The sequence below is a fragment of the Choloepus didactylus genome, chromosome 7, assembly GCF_015220235.1.
Source record: "Choloepus didactylus isolate mChoDid1 chromosome 7, mChoDid1.pri, whole genome shotgun sequence".
NCBI classification, from domain to species: Eukaryota; Metazoa; Chordata; class Mammalia; order Pilosa; family Megalonychidae; genus Choloepus; species Choloepus didactylus.
In genome coordinates, this window is record NC_051313.1 from 80,040,775 (window position 1) to 80,064,203 (window position 23,429).

The following is a 23,429-nucleotide window of genomic DNA, read 5'->3' on the forward strand; positions in this document are numbered from 1 at the left end:
AGCTATATAGCAAATTTCAAAGAATGTTATGTGTTACAGTCCCACCACTTCAGGTCTTTCCTTCTAGTTATTCTATTACCCTAGCAACTAAGAAAAAGAAAATTATATAGAGATTCAGTATTCATAATCCTTTTGTAAATTCTATATGGTCTTCTGCTACTCCTTCCTCTAGTTTAATCACTTTCCCTATCTTCAGGGATGTCTAGGCAGTGACCACCCTAACTTGTTCCTGTTGAAAAGGGGTGTCAACATTATGGGAAAAGGGGACATGACTGGTTGATGTTCTTGAAGTGGCTGTTGCCTCTGGGATTCAGGACTTAGCTGGCATCAGAACTCTCTAGAGGATTTAAGTTTCTGAAGAATAAACCTAGAGAGTGAAACTTTTATAGAGTCTCAGATAGAGACGTGGGTATTCTTTAGGGTTTTTGGGACTACTTGAACACTGATATTTTGTCTTTACCTGGGTCCTCTTGTAGTTTCCTTAACATGACTATTAAAGTGAAGGTTCTCAAGGACAATCTTATCCACTGTAGGGTTGGTATGAGTCAAGTAACATGGCAGCTGATCTTCTGGCTTAAAAAAAAAGTCACCAGTTACACTACTGCTTTGCTTTTCTGCCGGTATGCCTCTTATTCAAATAAACTCCACACAATATACATTTTATATTAATTAAATCTATACAAATGCCCAGCACTACTTATCACACATTCTTGTCAAAAACAAATAAACAACTCCCCAAAATGAACCTAAATCTATGTAAGCCTCTAGTTCTATCTGCCAGTTTACAGGAAATACAGAACATAGAGGAACATTTTTAAGACATCACAGGGCTGCAATCAGACAGATCCAGAATGTGGGAAACTAGAGATGACTCAATTTCTTCCACATTTAAGGTTAAGAAAAAAAGAAGAGGGGAACTGTTAGAGATTAAAAGAGACAAAGACATATCACCCAACATAATATATGGACCTTATTTTGGCTCCTGGTTCAAATAAAACAATTGCAAAAAATTTTTGAGACATTTAGGGAAAATTGAACACTGAGTATTAGATGATGTCAAGAAATTTTATTTTGTTGGGTGTAATAATGGTGTTGTGGTTGTTTTCAAAAGTTCTTATTTGTTAAAGATAAATACCAAATATAAGTAAAATGATGTGATGTCTGGGATTGTTGCTTTAAAAATTAACAAGAAAGCCAAAATAAAGTTACTGATTGAAGCTGGATGGCAGATACACAGGGGTTCAATTATACTATTTTCTCTACTGTGTGTAACCTTGAAAATTTATAATAAAAAGTTAAAAATATATATAATTAAGATGTATCATCACAATTTGCATTTTACCAAAGCAGAAACATAAAAGTGATTTGTTCAAAATAATTAAATATTTGGAGCCACTCATCAAGGTAACAGTCACCAGAAACTAGGATCTTTAATTATCAGTCATCAATTCTAAACATATAAAATAAATTTTTTAAATTCATAAGATAGGCAAAGTGATCTGTATTCTTAAAAAATATCAATATCATGAAAGACACAAGTTAAGGAACTGTATATATTAAAGGAGATTAAATAAAAATGACAATTAATTATGCAGTGCACCATTCTACATTGTAAAAACAAACTGATATAACAGACAATTCTAGGACAATAAGCAAAATCTGACCATGGACTTTATATTAGATAACAGTATTATATCAATTCCCTGAATTTGGTCACTGTATTGAGATTATGAAGAAGGATGTCTTTGTGCTAAGTTGAGATATAGGCTGAAGTATTTAGGGGTAAAGGGTCATGATTTCAAATGTTTCAGAAAAAAAAAAAAAACCAGAAAGTATATATTATACATTAAATAGACATAGAGATAAATAATATGGTAAAATATTAACAATAGGTGAGTATCAGTCAAGGGTTTATGAGTTTATTGTAATAGTCATGCAACTATCATGGTTCCTTGTAATTTGGTAGATATGACACTATCATTGTTATTCTAATTTTTAATTCATATTGACACATGAATTATATAAATGGGAACTTTTAGAGTACACGTTGTGCATCCTCATAAATAACTTTACAGGGGAGCACATGTCTATGCTGTTTTCTTTAAATACCATCTTTTCTGCCTGTTTTGACTCTGAACCTGTCTCACAAGTGAATCCAAGGTAATTGATATTAACGATCTGGTACGTAGTCTGTCTTATCTGTGCCTAAACAATCATACTCAGACATTCAAGTATACAAACCTTCTTTTATGCATTAATAAATACAGCCACATGTATTGAATATATTCACGTATTTGTAATTGTTTTACCAAAATGGGTTCATTTTATATATACCATCCTTCATCTTGCTTTCCTCCTTAAGTAATACTTCATGGAGCTTTCTGATACTCAACTGCTGTAACTCTCATTCCAATGACTATCTAATATTAGTGTATGATGTGGCTGTACTGTAACTTATACCCCACTACTGCCCGCCACAAGACTAAGGGAAGGGGGACAGTAGCCACTGCAGGGAAGGGGAAACTCAATGGAATTTATCTCACTTTACTAGCCTCTTCCTCTCACTACTTCCTGGATGCTGCAAAGTGTACCTCCAGTCTCCAGAATTTCAAAATAGTTGATTCAGACAGTTCCTGCCAGTTCAATAGTTATCTTGGTGGAGGGACTGATTCATGGAGCTTCCTACTCTGCCTTCTTCCCCACCATCTTTTCTGCATGTTCTAACTCTCCACTCCCTGCACTTGTCCCACCAGTGAACCCAAGGTAATTCATATTAAATATCTAGTAAACATTCTACCTTATTCATGCCTAATCATACTCAGTTATACAAACATACATCTCTATTCCATTATGCACACATATACATGTATTCAAATATGTTCACAAATTTTTTATTGTTTTAACCAAAAGGGCTCATTTTATGTATACTACTCTGCATCTTGCTTTCTTCCATTATAATACTTGACAGAGCTTCCTCTTTCTCAACTGTTATTGCTCTCTTTCAATCAAATGACTGCCTAATATTATATGATGTGCTGTACCATAAATTATTCTATATTCCACCACCAATGGGCAGTCACTTTTTCCTTTTTTTGTCATTATTGACATTATAGCAATAAACATCTTTTCTATACATTTATTTCTTTGAGATAATTTCTAATGATGAGAATTGCAGTTTAAACATTTTAAAATGTCAGAGCTATTGCTAAGTTGCTTTCTGTGGAAGGATGTAAGAATGTTCTTTTTCAACTATGTAAATGCTTATCTTTTTCCACACAACCAAGCATATGACAGCTGTTTTTCGTTCTTAAATTTGAACAGTTCATTGGTACTTTGATATTTTTCTCTCTACCAGTATTTGTGAACAACCTGGTTATGTTTCTCAGGCATTTTGATTTTCTATGAATGGCCTGTTTGAATTTATCCCTCATTTTTCAAGTGTTCAATTTTTGTACTTCTTCTCATTAAGATAAAGTTATTAATCCTTAAAAAATAGACAGTTATATAGAGGAAAACCTACAGAATTCTTATACCTCTTGCTTTCAATGTGAAAAAAAAAAAGAGAAAAGAAAGAAAGGAGGGGTGGAAGATTTTCACTACTGGTACACTTTGGAAAGAAAGGGAGCTAGGCAAGTTTGCCTAAAGTCATTTGTTGTACATTGGCATTTTGTTTTTAAAACACTGTCTTGATTGTAAGTATATGTTCATTCCAGAAATTCTGGAATACAGAAAAGTATAAAGAAGAAAATTTAAAAGCACCCAATTTCATTAATAGAAATAGTCATTTTTTACATTTTGGTATATAAATTCTAAATGCCTGCTCTTTATATACATATACATACATACATACATATATATACACAAAATATCATTTTAGTTGAGAATATACTAAACAATATTTTGTAACTTGCAGATATACATCATCAGTAGATTTCCTTCAAGTTATTAAATGTTTCTGAAAATATGGATATTTTAATGGTTATATGATCTGAATTATTTAATCTAGTCCTCTATCATTAACCTTTTAAGTTTTTTTTTAAATTCAATTTTGAGACGTATTCACATACCATGCAGTTTACACAAAGCGTACATTCAATTGTTCATAGTACCATTATGTAGTTGTGCGCTCATCACCAAAATTAATTTTTCTTTTAATTTACCATTCTAATTAGGAGTAAATAAAATCCCTGTATTTTTTAAAAAAAGAGGCAGTTATAGAAAGTAACGAAATTTAAGAGTTTATGGAGAAACACCCAATTGCCACAAATTTTTTTGCTAATCCTTTTTTGTAACCTAAATAATATTGAATTGGAAGGAAGGAAGGAAGGAGGGAGGGAGAGAGGAAGGAAGGAAAGGAAAGGAAGGAAGGAAAGGAAGGAAAGGAAGAAAAGAAGGAAAAAAGGAAAAAAGGAAGGAGAGAAAGGGAAAGAAAGAAAGAAATTATTAGGCTATCTCCTGCTGTGAACAGCTAATATCAGTTGTAAAGCCAGCTTTTCTTAAATTACCTTACCTTAATCCACACTGCTTCATTGATAAAGCTAAATGGAAATGATGGATTATCTGGTGTCTGCTTATTTAAAATGCTGAAATTAATGGATTCTTTGGCAATTCGGGGTGGTGTCCCGGTCTTCAACCTTCCCATTACAAACCCCAACTTCTCCAGAGTCTGAGCCAATCCTATGGAAGGCTGATCCCCTAAACGTCCTGCTGGATGCATCTCCAATCCAATCACAATCATGCCTCTCAGAAATGTCCCAGTAGTCAGAATCACACTCTCTGCATATACTTTGCTTCCATCCACTAAATGATAGGAAAAAGAGTAAAATCAATTTTACATGTTCTAATTGTTACCATGGATCAAATTTGAATGTGACTATTTTACATTAGAATTACAGCAAAACTTTTAGTCTTCAGAAGCTTGAGAAAGAATTTTAAATGAGTAAAAAGACTCTATCATCAATCTCAAGAATCTCTGGTAAGGAGAACACAATGTGTTATCACCAATTCACATGTTCCTAAAATCATTTCAGCACTGAAAAGTTAGTTTGGTGAATTTTTTCCTTTATTGTTTTCTTAATAGAGAAGCTGCAGAAAAATCATGCAGAAAGTACAGAGTTCTCATATATCCCTCCTCATACCCACAGTTTTTTTTCCTAGTTCTAACATTTTTTTTTGCAATTTTATTGATATACATTCACACACCATACAAACCATCCAAAATATACAATCACTGGCTCACAGTATCAACACATAGTTGTGCATACATCCCCATGAACAATTTTATTTATTTATTTTGTAATTAATAGACTTTATTTTTTAGAACAGATTTGGAAGTACGGAAAAATTAAGCAGTTACAGAGGGTTCCCAAATACTCCTTTTACCAGTTTCCTCTATTAACATCTTGCATTAGTGTGGCATATATTTGTTACAGCTAATGAACCAATGCTGATGTGTTATTATTAACTAAAGTCCATAGTGTACATTAATTGTCACTTTTCGTGTTGTATACTTCTATGGGTTTTGACAAATGTACAATGTCATGTACTCACTATTACAGTATCATGCAAAACAGTTTCTCTATTCAAATTAACAGTTCCCCTTGAACTGGCAACCACTAATCCTTTTACTATCTCTCTAATTTTTCCTTTTCCCTAAAATATCATTCAGTTGGAATCATACAGTATGTAGCCTTTTCAGACCAGCTTCTTTCACTCAGCAATATGCATTTAAAGTTCCTCCATGTGGTATGATAGCTCATTTCATCACTGACTAATATTCCACCGTAAGGATATACTGCAGTTTCTTTATTCATTCACTTATTGAAGGACATCTTGTTTGCCTCCAGTTTTTGACAATTACGAATAAAGCTACTATAAACATTTGTGAGGAGGTTTTTTGTAGACGTAAGTTTTCAACTCAGGTAAATACCTAGGTGTGCTACTGGGGGAGCATTTCGTAAGACTATGTTTAGCTTTGTAAGAAACTGTCAGACTGTCTTCCAAAGTGATTGTGCCATTTTGCATTCCTACCAGCAATAAATGAGTGTTCCTGTTGCTCTACATCCTCATCAACATTTGGTGTAGTCAGTTTTTAAATCTGCAATTCCCTTATGAAGTTTGATGCTGAGATCTTTTCACATGCCTATTTGCTATTTATCCTTTTCTCATGAAATGTGTAATCCAGGTAACGCCTGGGGTCTTCTGGTCTCTGCCACTCTCCTGTGAAGACCCCCTCTTCATGTAGCCGCTGGCTTTCACACTCCTGATATAACTGTGCTGTGCCTTCCTTGGAATCTCTAGACCAGGAGTTGGGCAAACTTTTTCTCTTGTGCCAGGCACTGCACCACGAGCTGGGGGCACAAAGAACACTTAAGGAACTCACAGCCTTCGTCTATGCATAGAGTTACCCGGTTGCTGTGAGGGCATTTTTCCTTCCCCCTTTCTTATCCACAATTGGCAGACCTAAGCATCTGATTGCAGATCTCACCAGCAGTCAGAGATGGGCCCCCAGTGACGGAGTCTGAGACCGCTCAAACGGTGGGGTGCCCTCCCTTCTTCCATCCCGGGGGTCCCCCTCGATGCTTCGGATCCCGGACAAGCCCCCAAGTTGTTAGAAACAAGCATTATACCTTAAAAATGCTCACCCAGTTGTGGAGGAAAAAAGAATTTATTCACCATCTTGCAAGAATGGACACACAGCCAGAAACATGGCAGGCGACCCCATGATCAATTTTAGAACATTTTCATTACTCCAGAAAAGAAATAAAAAAGAAAACCCAAATCCTCCCATACCCCTAATTTTCCCCTATTATTGACCCATAGTTTTGGTGTGGTACATTTGCTACTGTTGATGAAAGAATAAGAAGATATTACAGTCAACTATAGTCCATAGTTTGCAATAGGTACATTTTATCCCACATACCCCTCCATTAACTCTTTGTAATTGTACCATACGTTTGTTTTAGTTCATGGAAAAACTTTTTTATATTTGTACAGTTAATCACACACACTGTCACACATGGTTTTTCCTATTATTAACATTCTGCATTAGTGTGGTACCTTTGTTACAACTGATGAAACATAATCTTGGTTAATTTTTAAAGTTAATTAACTTCAGGCTTCTGGTTAAATATGGCAGAATACCTCACACAATTTCTTCTCCCAGCTGAAATTACAAGAAAATGAAATAAGGGAATAAAAAAAGTATAAATCTAAAGGACAAATAATTGGAAGGAATTTGTCAAAAGATGAGAAATTTCAATATAATTTTGGAAGATAGAAAGTAGTTAGAAGTGTGGTAATTGACTTAGCAAAGAGGAGACGGCTACAACTGGAAAGAAGATACCAAAGTTAATGAATGAATTTGCCTTGCAAAGGCTCAGAAATTTGAGGTACCAATAATAGAGAATAGGAGGAATAAAGCTTGGGGCTGAGAACAGAGAGAAATAGTTGAAATCTATACATAGAGATTGTGTTCCCAGACAGATCTACCTTACAGGAAAATGGAAGTTTATTCTTCAGATAATTTAAACCTGAAAGGTTCTAAATTCAGAGATGTTAATCACACTGGGCAGCAGGGTGAAGCACAGGGCTAAAATGAGCGATTCTCCTCCCTACCACAAATCTCCTATAAAAAGCCAGTCCAGAAAAATTTTACCTCATTCACAGATAAATAATAAAAAAAGAACTGGCCAAGAGAATCTATATACAAAGATACCACATTTAAAAATGAAATCCACCACAGAAAGGACTTAAGAAAAATAGATGCTACTTAATACAAAGAATCAGGGAAGTAGTGGAGAGGACTGAAAAAGCAAGCAAAACAAAAATAAAAACTTAAAAAGGTTGAGAAAAAATGATAAATACTGAAGACAGGCAATAGGGAGTCAACATATGTACCATGGTATATACATATATACCCAGCAGTTCCACTCCTAGGTATAGATATCCCTTCCACATCACGACTTTCCCCATCGCAGTTTCGATATATTGTAGGTTGGCATAAGAAATTAAACAGGAATTTTGGGGGAGTGTTGCTGAAGCCACAGATGACGTGTGAAGGCCAGCAGACAACACAGAAAAAGTTTAGAAACTCAGAAATGCATAAAATATGTGTACAGTATTGTATAATATCAATATATTTTATCTTTTAAAACCATAAATATACAATTTTTAAAAAAAGTTAAAATAAGTAAAAAATTAATGTTTGTGAAAAATAAACGAAAGCCAGCAAACGACACACAAAGGCTATAAATGTAGAGATATCTTAAAAAGTTTAGTTAACTCATAAATGCATAAAACATATGCTTTGTTAGGTATAATATTACCTGTACAGTATGTGTTTACTTTTTAATGACATAAATGAACAGCTACACAATTTTTTTCCTTAAAATTAAATTTGTATTAAAAGAACTATGTTGAAATGTTGCTATATTATGTAACTTTCTTGGGGTAAAGTAGGAACATGTTGGAAGTTAAGCAGTTATCTTAGGTTAGTTGTCTTTTTCTTACTCCCTTGTTATGGTCTCTTTGAAATGTTCTTTTATTGTATGTTTGTTTTCTTTTTAACTTTTTTTTTCATACAGTTGATTTAAAAAAGAAGGGAAAGTTAAAAAAAAAAAAAAGACAAACAAGGAAAAAAAAAAAAAAGATGTAGTGCCCCCTTGAGGAGCCTGTGGAGAATGCAGGGGTATTCGCCTACCCCACCTCCATGGTTGCTAACATGACTACAGACATAGGGGACTGGTGGTTTGATGGGTTGAGCCCTCTACCATAAGTTTTACCCTTGGGAAGACGGTTGCTGCAAAGGAGAGGCTAGGCCTCCCTGTATTTGTGCCTAAGAGTCTCCTCCTGAATGCCTCTTTGTTGCTCAGATGTGGCCCTCTCTCTCTGGCTAAGCCAACTTGAAAGGTGAAATCACTGCCCTCCCCCCTACGTGGGATCAGACACCCAGGGGAGTGAATCTCCCTGGCAACGTGGAATATGACTCCCGGGGAGGAATGTAGACCCGGCATCGTGGGATGGAGAACATCTTCTTGACCAAAAGGGGGATGTGAAAGGAAATGAAATAAGCTTCAGTGGCAGAGAGATTCCAAAACAAGCCGAGAGATCACTCTGGTGGGCACTCTTACGCACACTTTTGACAACCTTTTTTAGGTTCTAAAGAATTGGGGTAGCTGGTGGTGGATACCTGAAACTATTAAACTACAACCCAGAACCCATGAATCTCGAAGACAGTTGTATAAAAATGTAGCTTATGAGGGGTGACAATGGGATCGGGAATGCCATAAGGACCAAACTCCACTTTGTCTAGTTTATGGATGGATGTGTAGAAAAGTAGGGGAAGGAAACAAACAGACAAAGGTACCCAGTGTTCTTTTTTGCTTCAATTGCTCTTTTTCACTGTAATTATTATTCTTGTTATTTTTGTGTGTGTGCTAATGAAGGTGTCAGGGATTGATTTAGGTGATGAATGTACAACTATGTAATGGTACTGTAAACAATCGAAAGTACAATTTGTTTTGTATGACTGCGTGGTATGTGAATATATCTCAATAAAATGATGATTTAAAAAAAAAAAAAAAAAAAAAAGAACTATGTGATATGAATGAAGCAGACTTGGTTAAGACTAGGGCAAACAGGGCCATAGGGTAAAGGTCAAAACTGACTGTTTAAAACTTCAACTTCCATGTGAGACCAAAGGAAGAGATGTCTATTTGGTGCAGGATCTATATTTTCTAAACAGTATAACTCTATTGTTGGTTTGTTCAAACACCACAATTACATGGAACTTTGAATAGGAAGTGAGATATGGTAGGTTAGTATAGGTCAGAGTGAAACAGTGACGCATCCCAAAGTAATTTGGGCAGAGAATAAAAATGTAACAGCCCCCCCCCCCACCACCACCACCGAAGAGCTGGGGGAAGGTGCGGAGGGGTTGGACTTCCTCACCTGGACTGATGTTGATGTTGTCACAAACACTGGGACTGGTGTTTGATGTGCTGAACCCTCTATCATGGGACTTGCCCTGATGAAGCTCGTTACTGCAAAGGAGAGGCTAAATTTGCATATAATTGTGCCTAAGAGTCTCCCCCTGAGTACCTCTTTGTTGCTCAGATGTGGCCCTCTCTCTCTCTCTAACTGAGGCACCTTGGCAGGTGAACTCACTGCCCTCCCCTCTATGAGGGACCTGACTCCCAGGGGTGTAAATCTCCCTGGCAACGCAGGCTATGACTCCTAGGGATGAATCTGGACCCGGCATCGTGGGATTGAGAATATCGTCTTGACCAAAAGGGGGATGCTAAATGAGACAAAATAGTTTCAGTGGCTGAGAAATTTCAAATGGAGTCGAGAGGTCACTCCGGTGGACATTCTTATGCACTATATAGATAACACCGCTTAGGTTTTAATGTATTGGAATAGCTAGAAGTAAATAGCTGAAACTATCAAACTCCAACCCAGAAGTCTGGACTCCTGTAGACGACTGTATAACAATGTAGATTACAAGAGGTGACAGTGTGATTGTGAAAACCTTGTGGATCACACTCCCTTTATCTAGTGTATGGATGGATGAGTAGAAAAATGGGAACAAAAACTAAATGAAAAATAGGGTGGGATTGGGGTGGTGATTTGGGTGTTCTTTTTTACTTTTATTTTTTATTCTTATTCTGATTCTTTCTGATGTAAGGAAAATGTTCAGAAATAGATTGTGGTGATGAATGCATAACTGTAAGATGGTACTGTGAACAGTTGATTGTACACCATGGATGACTGTATGGTATGTGAATATATTGCAATAAAACTGAATTAAAAAAAAAAAAAAAGAACTGTGGTTCTATGTACTAGTTTGGGGAGGCCAAGTGGGCTTATGGCAATCTCTCACATGACATCTCACAGTGATTTGCAGTGATCTTTGCATCCTGAGTTTCTCATATCTTCTGTCATTTAAATGCCATAAACTCTATTAAAATCATGGGTCCCAAGCGTAGTGTTCCTAGTGGTTCAGAAAGTACTCCCAAGAAACAGAGGAAAGTGATAAAGGAAAAAGTAGAATTGTTACATATGCTTGGTTCAGGCAAAATGCTGCAGTTGGCTGCCACTACGGTGTTAATGATTAGAACATAAGGCATATCAAGAAGAAAGAGAAGGAAATCGGCGAAGCCGCTCATGCAGCTACACCAGCAACTGCAAAGCATTTGCATAAATCACGAGATCTGCATCTCTCTCATACAGGAAGTGCAATTCTTTTGGGTGCAGGACTGTTATAAAAAAGGCATTCTGGGGGGGACTTCCAGGAAGATGGCGGAGTGGGCTTCTGCATGAAACAAACTAGAGAAGGGCCGGAGGATGCCCAGGACTGTGTTTTCAGGGTGTGACCAGCCATAGAGGGACCCCGACAGTATGTGCTGGGGACATGGACAAAAACTTGGAGAGACTGCACCTTGAGCGATGGGGTGAGTTTATTCGGATGGACAACCTCCCAGGGCCGGCAGCAGTGAGACAGCTGCCAGGCAAGGGAGGAGCAACAACTCTCCACTCCTGTGCACCCACCTTGGCAGTTAGTTGGGGAGGTGATCTCCACATCCACAGGGCCCAGGAGCTCCTGTGAGGGAACACGGGAGGTAGCATTTATTCTCCCCACATGGATGTCCAGGGTATGCACTGGCAAGAGGCGGGGATAGGAAAGGGAACTATATGGAAACATCAGGAGCCACCCCACACTCCAGAGGCTTGCAGACACATGGAAGGCAGAGAGTGGGGCATGTCTGAGCTGGAAGGTGCTCTCAAGAGAACTCCCTGCTGAACTGCACAGGGCCTGCTTCGCACCCCGGGGGCAGGCAGTCCCCAGTGCACAAGGAGAACTGGTGCACTGATTGGATTCCCACTCAGTTTGGACTCCTCCCAGCGCACAGGAGAAGTCTGGGTAAGAGGCAGCTCAAGAACACCACCTGCTGATAGGATACGGAAACTGCACTCCAGCAAGCTGTAGCTCAGCCAAATTATATATAAATGCTCAAATAATTCTGCATTTCCCAAACTAACCTTATCAAGACAAGCAAATGCCCCAAAGCCAACAGAAAATCATAAAGGACCTGAAGAATCTAGAAGATATGGGCAAGCCAAACGAACAAATTAAAAAGCTGGAGAAGACACAAATTCTGGAGCAATTAATTAAAGAAGTACACGCAAATCTCCAAAACAACGTCAACGAAATGACTAAGTACATAAAGGACATCAAGAAGACCCTAGAAGAGCAGAAGAATTTGAAAGAGTAAATTAAAAAAGTGGCAGATTTTATGGAAATAAAAGATACTGTTGATCAAATTAAAAATGTACTAGAGACACATAAAGGAGATTTGAAGAGGTAGAAAGAAGACTAGATGAACCAGAGGACAGACAACTGAATGCAAATGCACAAAAGAACAAATGGTGGAAAAAAAATAGAAAAATTTGAAATTAACCTCAGGGAAAGATGGACAACATAAGTGCACAAATATAAGAATCATTGGTGTCCCAGGAGGAGAAGAGTAAGGGGTTAGGAACAGTGTTTCAAGACATAGTTGGGGAAAATTTCCCAACCCTTCAAAATGACATAAATATGCAAATCAAAGATGACCAACGAACTCCAAATAGAATAAATCCAAATAAACACATTCCAATATATATATTGATCAGATTGTCAAATGCTGAAAGAAGGAGAAAGTTCTGGAAGCATCAAGAAAGAAGTGATTCACCACATACAAGGGAAACAACGTAAGACTAAGTACTGACTACAGTGGGCACAATGGAGGCGAGCAGACAATGTTATGACATATTTAAGATTTTGAAAGAGAAAAATTGCCAGCCAAGAATTCTCTATCCAGCAAAGCTCTCCTTCAGAACTGAGAGAGAGTTTAAAATTTTCACAAACAAGTTCTGAGAGAATTGGTTAACAGGAGACCTGCCCTGAAAGAAATACTAAAGGGTACTATACTGGCTAAGAAAAAAAGAAATGAGAGAGAAGTGTGGAGAAGGGCACAGAACTGAAGAGTATTAGTAAGGGTAACTTAAAGAAAAAAGAGAGAGGGATAAAATAGACCTGACAACTAAAAACCAAAGGATAAAATGGCTGATTCAAGAACTCCCTTCATAGTAATAACTTTGAAAGTGAATGGACTAAACTCTGTTTAAAGGATACAGACTAATAGAATGGACGTAAAAGTATGACCCAATCAGATATGCTGTTTACAAGAGACTCATCTTATACCCTGCAACACAAAGAGACTGAAAGTGAAAGGACAGAAAAAAATATTCTATGCAAGCTGCAACCAAAAGAAAGTAGGAGTAGCTATACTAATATCAGACAAAATAGACTTTAAATGCAAAGATGTCATAAGAGACAAAGAAGGACACTATATATTAATAAAAGGGACAATTCACCGGGAAGAAATAATCAGAAATTTTTGTGCACCCAATCAAGGAGCTCCAAAGTACATGCAACAAACATTGGTTAAACTGTAGGGAGCAATCAACATGTCTACAATAACAGTGGGAGACTTCAATAAACCACTCTCTTCTAGAGAAAGAACAACTAGACAGAGGACAAATAAGGAAACTGAGAACCTAAACAATGTGAGAAATGAATTAGACTTAACAGACACATATAAATCATTACATCCCACAGTACCAGGATATACAGTCTTCTCTATGACTCATGGAACATTCTCCAGGATAGAACATAAGCTGGGGCACAAAACAAGTCTTAATAAAAGATTGAAATGATTCAAAGCACATTCTCTGACCAAAACGAATGCAACTAGAAATCAACAACCACCAAAGAACTAGAGCTTTCAGAAATATATGGAGATTAAACCAACACATTCTTAAACAACCAGTGGGTCAAAGAAGAAATTGCAAGAGAAATAGGTGAATATCTAGGGACAAATGAAAACAAGAATACAACATATTAAAACCTATGGGATGCAGTGAAGGCAGTGCTTACAGGGAAATTTATAGCTCTAAATGCATACTTCAAAAAGCATGAAAGAGCTAAAACCAAAGACCTAACTGAAGAACTGAAGAGGCTAGAGAATAATCAGCAAACTAACTCTAAAGCAAGCAGAAGAAAAGAAATACAAAAGATTAAAGCAGAAATAAATGAGCTGGAGAATAAAAAAACAATAGAAAGAATTTAAAAACTCAAAAGACGGTTCTTTGAGAAGATCAACAAGATTGACAGACCCTTAGCTAAACTGACAAAGTCAAAAAGAGAGAAGACCTAAATAAAGAGAATCAGAAATGAGAGCGGGATAATTACTACAAATCCTGAAGAAATCAGAAAAAAAAAAAAAAAAAAAATCATGAGGATCCTATGAAAAACTAAATGCCAACAAGCTAGACAATTTAGAGGAAATGGAGAATTTCCTAGAAACACATGAACAACCTAGACTGACCCAAGCAGAAACAGAAGACCTCAACAAACCATCACAAGCAAAGAGATCCAATCAGTCATCAAAAATCTATCCATAAATAAAAGCCCCAAGGCCAGATGGCCTCACAGGGGAATTTTACCAAACTTTCCAAAAAGAATTGACATCATTCCTGCTCAAACTCTTTCAAAAAATTGAAGAAAAAGGAACACTACCTAAGTCATTTTATGAAGCTAATATCACTTTGATACCATTACCAAATAAAGATACTACAAAAAAGGAAAACTATAGGCCAAGCTCCCTAATGCATACAGATGCAAAAATTCTCAACAAAATACATGCAAATCGCATCCAAAGGTGCATTAAAACAATTACACACCACAACCAAGTGGGGTTCATTCTTGGCATGTAGGGGTGGTTCAACATAAGAAAATCAATCAATGCAACACAACACACTAACAAATTGAAAGGGAAAATCAAATGATCATCTCGGTAGATGCTGAAAAAGCAACTGACAAAATTCAGCACCCCTTTTTGATAAAAACACTTGAAAAGGTAGGAATGAGGGAACCTTCCTCAGTATGATAAAGGGCATATATGAAAAACCCACAGCCAGTATAGTAATCAATCGTGAGAGGCTGAAAGCCTTCTCCCTAAGATTGGGAATGAGACAAGGATGCCAATGTCACTTCTATTATTCAGCACTGTGCTAGAAGTTCTAGCCAGAGTAATTCACCAAGACAAATAAAAGGTATCCAAACTGGAAAGGAAGAAGAGAACTGTCGTTATTTGTGGATGATATGATCTTATATTTGGAAAATCCTGAGAAATCGACAACAAAGCTACCTGAAAGTAATAAACAAATTCAACAAAGTGGTAGGATACAAGATTAATGCACATAAGTCAGTAACGTTCCTATACACTAGTAATGACCTAACTGAAGAGACAATAAAAAAAAATTCCATTCACAATAGCAACTAAAAAAAATCAAGTATCAAGGGATAAACTTAACCAAGGAGTAAAAGACTGCCACGCAAAACTTTATTAAAAGAAATAAAAAAAGGACCTAAATGGGTGGTAAGATATTCTGTGCTCATGGATAGGAAGGCTAAACATCTTTAAGATGTCAATTCTACCCAAACTGATACGCAGATTCAATGCAATTCCAATCAAAATTCTAACAGCCTACTTTGCAGACTTAGAAAAGTTAGTTATCAAATTTATTTGGAAGGGAGAGGGGCCTCAAATTGCCAAAAACACCCTAAAAAAGAATAAAGTGAGAGGACTTACACTTCCAGATGCTGAAGCCTACTATAAAGCCACAGTGGTCAAAACAGCACGTTATTGACACATAGACAGACATATTGATCAATGGAATCAAATTGCGAGTCTGGAAATAGACACCCAGATCTGTGGTTGGCTGATTTTTGATAAGGCCCCCAAATCCACTGAACTGGGACAGAACAGTCTCTTCAACATACGGGTCTGGGAGAACTGGATATCTATAACAAAAAGAATGAAAGAGGACCCCTACCTCACAGCCTACACAAAAATTAACTCGAAGTGGATCAAAACCCCAATATAACAGACAGTATCATAAAACTCCTAGAAGATAAGGTAGGGAAACATCTTCAAGACCTAGTATTAGGAGGTAGCCTCTTAGATCTTACACCCAAAGCATAAGCAACAAAAGAAAAACTGGACAAATGGGAACTCCTCAAAATCAAAAGCTTCTGTGCCTCAAAATACTTTGTCAGAAAGGTGAAGGGGTAGCCAACTCAATAGGAGAAAATATTTGGAAACCATTAATCTGATAACACACTGATATTCTGAACATATAAAGAAATCCTACAACTCAATGACTATAGTACAAACAGCCCAATTATAAAACAGGCAAAATTAATTGTATGTTACGTGAATTTACTTCAATAAAAAAAGTGAAGGTGAAATACAGACATTCCCATATAAATGAACAGAATTCACTGCTAGCAGACCTGCCTTACAAAACACTAAAGAAAATTCTTCAGCATGAAAAAAGTGACCAGACAGTAATTCAAATCCACATGGAAAAATAAAGAACATTAGGAAAAGTATTATGTAGGTAATTTTCTCTTTTCTTCTCTCAACTTATTAAAAAACAATTGCATAAAACAATACATTTTAAATTGTATTGTTGGGCCTATAAAATACACATGGGCCAAGAAAAAGCATTTAAAGATAGTAAATTAAGAAACAATGTAAAGGTATAAAGGCTTACACTAATAAAATTAATATAATCATTAAATCTGGGCAGCGAAGGAGGCAGAGACAAGAAAAGGAAATGAAACTAAAACCAATTTAGCCATTGTTCACAGAGGGAAATCAGTAAACACTGACTGAAGAATGAAAAGATTAAGCATATTATATAAAATCAGTTATTAAGGTAACCACCAGAATAAAACACACTTTTAAAAAAGAGATATCAACCGTCATGTTGAGTGCAATAAGCCAGACACAAAAGGAGAAATACTGTATGACCACACTTTATGAAATAATCAGAATAAGCAAATTGATAGTCAGAAACTAGAATATAGGCTATCAGGGACCATGGTGGGGGTAGGGAATGGGAGTTAATGCTTAAATTGACCAGTGTTTCTATTTGGGGTGATGGAAAAGTTTTGGTAATGGATATTCATGGCAGTAGTTCAATGCCGTGAATGTAATTAACACCACTGAATTATATATTTGAATGTGGTTCAAAGAGGAAATTTTAGATTATACATGTTTCTAAAATAAAAATTAAAACAAACATAGGACAATATAACACAAACAGGTAATCCTAATGTAAACCATGGGCTATTATAATAATATCCTTTCATCAATTATAACAAATGTACCACAATAATGCAAGGTGCTAATAACAGGGGTGGAGGAATACGGGAACTCTGTATTTTCTGCATCATTTTTCTGTAAACCTACAACTTCTATAATTATATACATAGAGAGAGAGGGAGAGAGAATAAGAGAATTTTTAAAAAAGCAAGCAAACATAGACTAAGTGAAAAGAAGGTATAGAAATGTACAATGCTATCATTTTTGTGTGAAAAAAATATATATACATATGCATGAAGACATGTATATACGCAAAGACAGAAAAACCACACAAAAAACTGTTAAGAGTGAACGCTCCTGAGGAAAAAAAGTGGTTGGCCGAGGGACAAGGTTGAAGAAAGACTACCTTTTCACTCTGCATCCTTTGTACCCTTTAAAGTGTTTACCATGTGTATGTATACCCCATTTAAATATATTAATTAATCCTCAAGATCATTAGCCATTAGAGAAATGCAAATCATAACCACACAAGATGCCTCTTCATACCAACTAGGATGGCTATTATTAAAAAAAAGAAAAAAGGAGAATAGCGAGTGTTGGCAAGGATGTGGAGTAATTGGAACTCTCATGTTTTGCTGGTGGGAATGTAAAATGGGGCAGCCACTGTGGAAAATGGTGTGGCAGTTCCTCAAAAAGTTAAACAGAGAATCACCATATGACCTGGCAATTCCACTCTTAGGTATATAACCCAAAGAAGTAAAAGTGGGGACTCAAACAGATACTTGTACACAAGTGTGATAGGAACATTATTCACAACAGCCAAGAGGTAGAAATAACCTAAGTGTTTATCAACAGATAAATGGATAAGCAAATTGTAGTACATACATACAATGGAATATCATTCAGCCTGAAAAGGGAACAAGGATTCAGCCATAAAGAGAATGACGTGCCAATATAAACAACATGGATCAATCTTGAAGACAACATGTTGAGTGAAACAAGCCAAACACAAAACAACGAATATTATTTGATTTCTCTTATATGAATTACTTAGCATAAGCAAATTCATAGAGATGAGAAAGCAGAGAAGTGGTTAACAGGGGCTGAGAAGAACAGGGAATTGAAAGTTATTGCTTAATGAGTACACGTTTCTGTTAGGGTGATGAAATGCTCTGGAAATAGATGGTGATAAAAGTCACCAACACTGTCAATATATTTGATATTACTGAATTGTATGCTTAAAGATGACTTAAGTGATTTATATGTTATTTATATTTTACAGACACACTCAAAGGATTGAAATTCTAATACATGCTACAAGTACAAACCTTGAAACAGCATGTTGAGTGAAATAAGCCAGACACAAAAAGAACAGCCATATTAGTCCCCTAGGTAAAAGACGGATTCTTCTCTTGAGAACTAACAGACATTGACATTTGGCCAGTTCAAAATCCCTAATCACTTGATTCTATAGTCAGGCAGGCAATAAACTCAACTGTGCACACACAAATCTTCTAGTGCTGTAGTTCCTCTTTTAAAAAATTTGAATAGGCAACATTTGAAGAGAGCCTTCTACATAAAAGAGAGCAATCAAAATGAGCAACAGGAAAAGGAAACCTGAAGAAAACAATGTATGGGCCAGAAGAAACTTCAAAAATCCATAATTAAAATTCCTATATAGGTTATAGAAAATATCAGAGTCACAAACTGAGAATAAGATGCTATGGGAAAAAAAAAAAAACAATCAGAAAAAAAATTCATTAGAAAGATTTGGATAATAAAGTTGAGGAAATATCCTGAGAACGTATACCAAAATGAAAAAGAAGTAAAAACAGAAGAAACCTAGAGAAATAATCCCGGAAGCGACAGGAGAGGCAGAAAGAGAACATCAAGAGATAATAGAAGAAAATACTCAAGACCAGGGGAAAAAAGACATACATATGCAGGCTATAAGGTCTTAATCTAAGATGTTACAGCTGAGCCAAGAAATTGACTGAGCTTCATGGAAGTCAAAATGAAAAGTGAAACACGATTATTAATACAGTTTTTCTCATGCAGGAAGAGAAAACAGTAATTTCCGGGAATAAGCAAAATATCGCCATACTTTGCTCTAAAATAAAATTCTCAAATGGAGTTTGAGACGGTCTTATCATCTATAAACAGTACGTACTCAAAACAACGCCACTGACACGGCATTTTCCAGTGTATTCAGGCTCTGGTTCTATAAGGATAAGGTCTTCTACAGCTCCCTCCTGAACAGTAAGCAGTGGTGTATTCAAGATTTCTTTCTAATAAGAGAGAATTCAAGTTGAAAAACAGCACTTAAACAATCATTACAATCTTTCTGTGTCATGACCTACTTTTTTGTTTTTGATTTTTTAATGTAATTTTATTGAGATACAATAATCACATAACATACAATCATTCAAAGTGTACAATCAGTTGTTAACAGTATTGTCATATAGTTGTGCATTTATCACCACAAAGTTTGAACATTTTCATTATCCAAAAAATAAAACAAAGATTAAAATAAAAAAGAACATCCCAAACATCCCATTCCCTTCCTCCCTTCCATTGTTCCTTTATTTATTTATTTATTTACTTATTTTTTGGCCAATTTATTTTTGACAAGACTGCAAAGTCCACTCAATTGGGAAAGAATAAGTTCTTCAATACATGGTACTAGGATAACTGGAAATCCATATGCCAAAAAAAAGAGAATGAGGACCCCTCTCTCACACCATACACAAAAACAAACTCAAAATGGATCAAAGACCTAAATATAAAAACCAGTACTATCAAACTCCAGAAAAAATATATAGGGAAACATCTTCAGGATCTTGTGTTAGACAACGGTTTCGTAGACTTGACACTTACACTTAAACCACAAGCACCAGTGTCATGACCTACTCTTTTTTTTTTTTTTTCTCTTTTATTTAATTATTTATTTGGATGTATTAAATAATATTGTAAGTACTCACAAAGCTACCATCCAGAAAAAAGCTAGGACCTTGACAATAACCTGCATCTAATCATATAACACCCCTTACCAACCGATTCTTCCCACTAGAGAAATCTTAAATCATGGTCATGACCTACTCTTACCTGCATGTTGTCCTTATAGAGTTTCCTATCAATTTGAGCTCTTAGACCCCACACAGCTGGTCCTTTACGCCGGTTTAATACTTTGTAATGTACACCAGATTGGTCACAGATGCGAGAACACAAGCCATCTAAGGCATCTACTTCCCTCATTAAATGCCCCTTTCCGATGCCCCCAAAGGAAGGATTACAGGACATCTGACCTAAAGAGAACAGACATAAACAAAGAAATAAATTTACGGGCACCTTGCACATAGTGAGTTTTTAATAAGGAATTATCTATCCAGGTGACTAGAATCATGTCATATAATAAAAATAGAAAACCTAAAATATACATTAAAAAGAAATTCCCAAAGTCCCAATAAGATGCACGAGTTATCAAGGGCATCCTGGAAGATAAACCATTGCCTATACTTTCTTTAGAATCAGTTTCCTGATGCATATTTTTACTATTTCATTAGTTTGCCCTCTCCTTTAAAATGTGGTTTTGGAATCCTTACCTCATGAAACTTTCCCAAAGAAGTTTCCTTGGCACTGGTTCACTGTTACAATCAATTATGTCTTTCATAAATGCCATCTGCTGTTTTCTTTTGCTCTTATTTGCAAAAATAATTAAATTTTAAACTCCTTCAAAGTATAAACCACATGTTATACCTTCCTTTTAAACTGTCATTAAGAATAAAACCTATTTGTCTCTCTGCTCTAACATGGATCCCTATATCTGATGTGTGGTATCAGCACTTGGGTGGACAGTGGTGGTGGAAATGTATAAGTCTCTATCTCACTCTACTAAAGAATTTAAGTCTGTCATGCCAAAAAGCTTATGATAAAATAATAGCCACTTAATGTGGGCCACTGTTCCAGGTGATTTGTATAGATTATCTTAAACTTTACACCAACCATATGAGGTTGGTACTATCATTACTTCTACTTCATAAAGGAAGAAGGCTTAGGTAATTTGTCCCCTATCCAAGGTCACATAGCTGGTACAAAGTGGAGCCTGGATTAGAATTCAGAATGTCTGGCAATCTCTTTAATGGGGAACTCCCTCCATGAAATGCACCGATGATATGACATAGAATGAACAGGCTCAGAAAGTCTTTCCTTGTCTTAAAAGGCAAAAAATAGTTTGCCAAAAAGCATTATTTTCCAGGTCAGTATAAAATAAAACACTGCAATCTCTGACTTCAAAAGGAGAAGATACTGGCAGATAACATGACTGAATTACAACAGGACAGTTCTTGCATTCTGCAATCCTATGAAAGTTCAGTCTTCTAAACCAAAACTATCTTATTTTGCTGAAGTGAAGTAGGAATAAAAACACCTTACTCCACTATATTAAATTACCTTAAAAAATGAGACTTTAATTTTAAGGTAGAACTGTCATTCACTAAGCTCAATTAGAACTATGTGTATCTCTGAGATGTATCTGTCTTCAACAGGAAACTCAGATCATACTATGTTGATAGAAAAATATAAGTTTTGATAGGAATCTCTTTATTCCTGAGAGAACTACATTATTTATACTATTTAATGATTACCTTAGTTTGATAATACTTTTTAAAAAATAGAAATCTCACTGAAATGTATAATGAGGAAAATGAAACATCCCTCAGTAGTATGACTCCGTTCCACAACAGAATCACTCTTAGCAGTGTATATTCCTCCACAGTTATGACCTAAATGGTAATGTAAAAAAATTATTTCAATATACAAATGTGATTTATTCACAATTTTTGTAAAACACTTAATATTCCAATTACTGTTCACTCCTAAGCAAAGGCGGGAGGAAAGCCATAATCTACATGCATAATTTACAAAGTGATATTTTCACTAGCATATATCCTGAGTGATATTGCTTTAAATTATTGCAGTCCAACCGTACCCTATGAGAGAGAGAGAGAGAAAAAGGAGAGACGAAGAAAAAGTAATGTGGGTCCTAAGCACAAAATTGGGAAAAAAACACTCAGCAGATACATACCAAAGTAATAAAAGGTAAAATCGTTCTTCAGAACATCACAATTTCTCAAGGAAAAATAACGGTCGTTTAATAAACGACTACTAATAACGTTAATTCATCCCTTAACCAAAGCGACAAGACAGTAAAGAGTAAACGGCAGCAATGAACTAAGAAGTTATCTGCGAATATTTTTGAAGCTTTCCTCTTTCCCCTGGTGCCGTTATCGCCTACTACTGACTACTGTCAGCAACAGCACAAACCGTGATCCACAAAAGAGACTAACCCAGAGTTCTGGCTCGAGCCCGCCTCATTCCTGCGACATAAAGATCAAGGCTAAAACCACCGGAGCTGGGAGTCTTACTAGCCTCGGTGGGAAGAAGAGGTTGCCCCCATCAGGCACGAGATAGGGGAAAGGGAGTGGGGAGACACTGGCAGCCCGTCTCCTAACCAAGCTCCACATCATCCGCGCTCCTCACCGATCGTGTCCACACGGTGCGTAAGGAGCAGAGTCCGGGAGCCGCACCGAGCGGCCGCGGCGGCTGCCTCTGTGCCAGCATGTCCTCCGCCGATGACTACCACGTCGAAATGCGGAGTACAGGGTGACGCGCTGTCACCGCTGAATGCGGCCAAGGGAAGGGGTTTGGTAAAGGAAGCCACGACCCGGCGGCCACAGCCTCGGAGGGAGAACATAGGGGAAAGCTAGTCTGTATGACTCGGAAACAGACAAAAGCGAGGAGCAAAAAAGAGACGGGAGAAAATCAAACTTTGCAGGGCGCAGCCATCTTGCTCTGACGTCACGACGCAGCACGTGTACGTCTAGCGTCCCCGCAGATTGGCGAATTGGCGCGACTTCATTGGCGAAGAGAGTGGGAATCCGCGCCACTGGTTTGGGCCGTGTATATGTTTTTCTGGGCTCTGGGTGGTTTGATCACTTGTGGCTCTTGGTGTTGGCTCCCACTCGAGTGTCATTTTTTTGTCCTTTCCAGGGATTTGCAGTTCTGGTCGCCAAGTGGCCACCTAAGAACAATGAATTGGATCACATCAGATTTGCTGGTACATCTCCTTGACTTCCTCCACAGTTGACTTCGTTTGTCTGTGATTAGTCTGGAAATAGATTCCAAAGGCATTCAAATATATTTCTGGATGAA

General features: G+C 36.7%; 1 protein-coding gene across 1 annotated transcript in view; it reads right to left on the reverse strand.

Moving 5' to 3' along the window:
- MTO1 (mitochondrial tRNA translation optimization 1) overlaps positions 1-23,074 on the reverse strand; it is a 36,987-nt gene extending 13,913 nt beyond the window's left edge. Inside the window, exons 1-5 of the mRNA XM_037843962.1 lie at positions 22,758-23,074; positions 20,325-20,524; positions 19,390-19,507; positions 4,511-4,800; positions 461-573 (exon numbers count right to left, since the gene is read on the reverse strand). Of these exons, the coding sequence (XP_037699890.1) occupies positions 461-573; positions 4,511-4,800; positions 19,390-19,507; positions 20,325-20,524; positions 22,758-22,971 (935 nt within the window). The 5' untranslated portion in view covers positions 22,972-23,074. The remainder of the gene's footprint in view (positions 1-460; positions 574-4,510; positions 4,801-19,389; positions 19,508-20,324; positions 20,525-22,757) is intronic.
- Between the last annotated feature and the right edge of the window lie 355 nt (positions 23,075-23,429).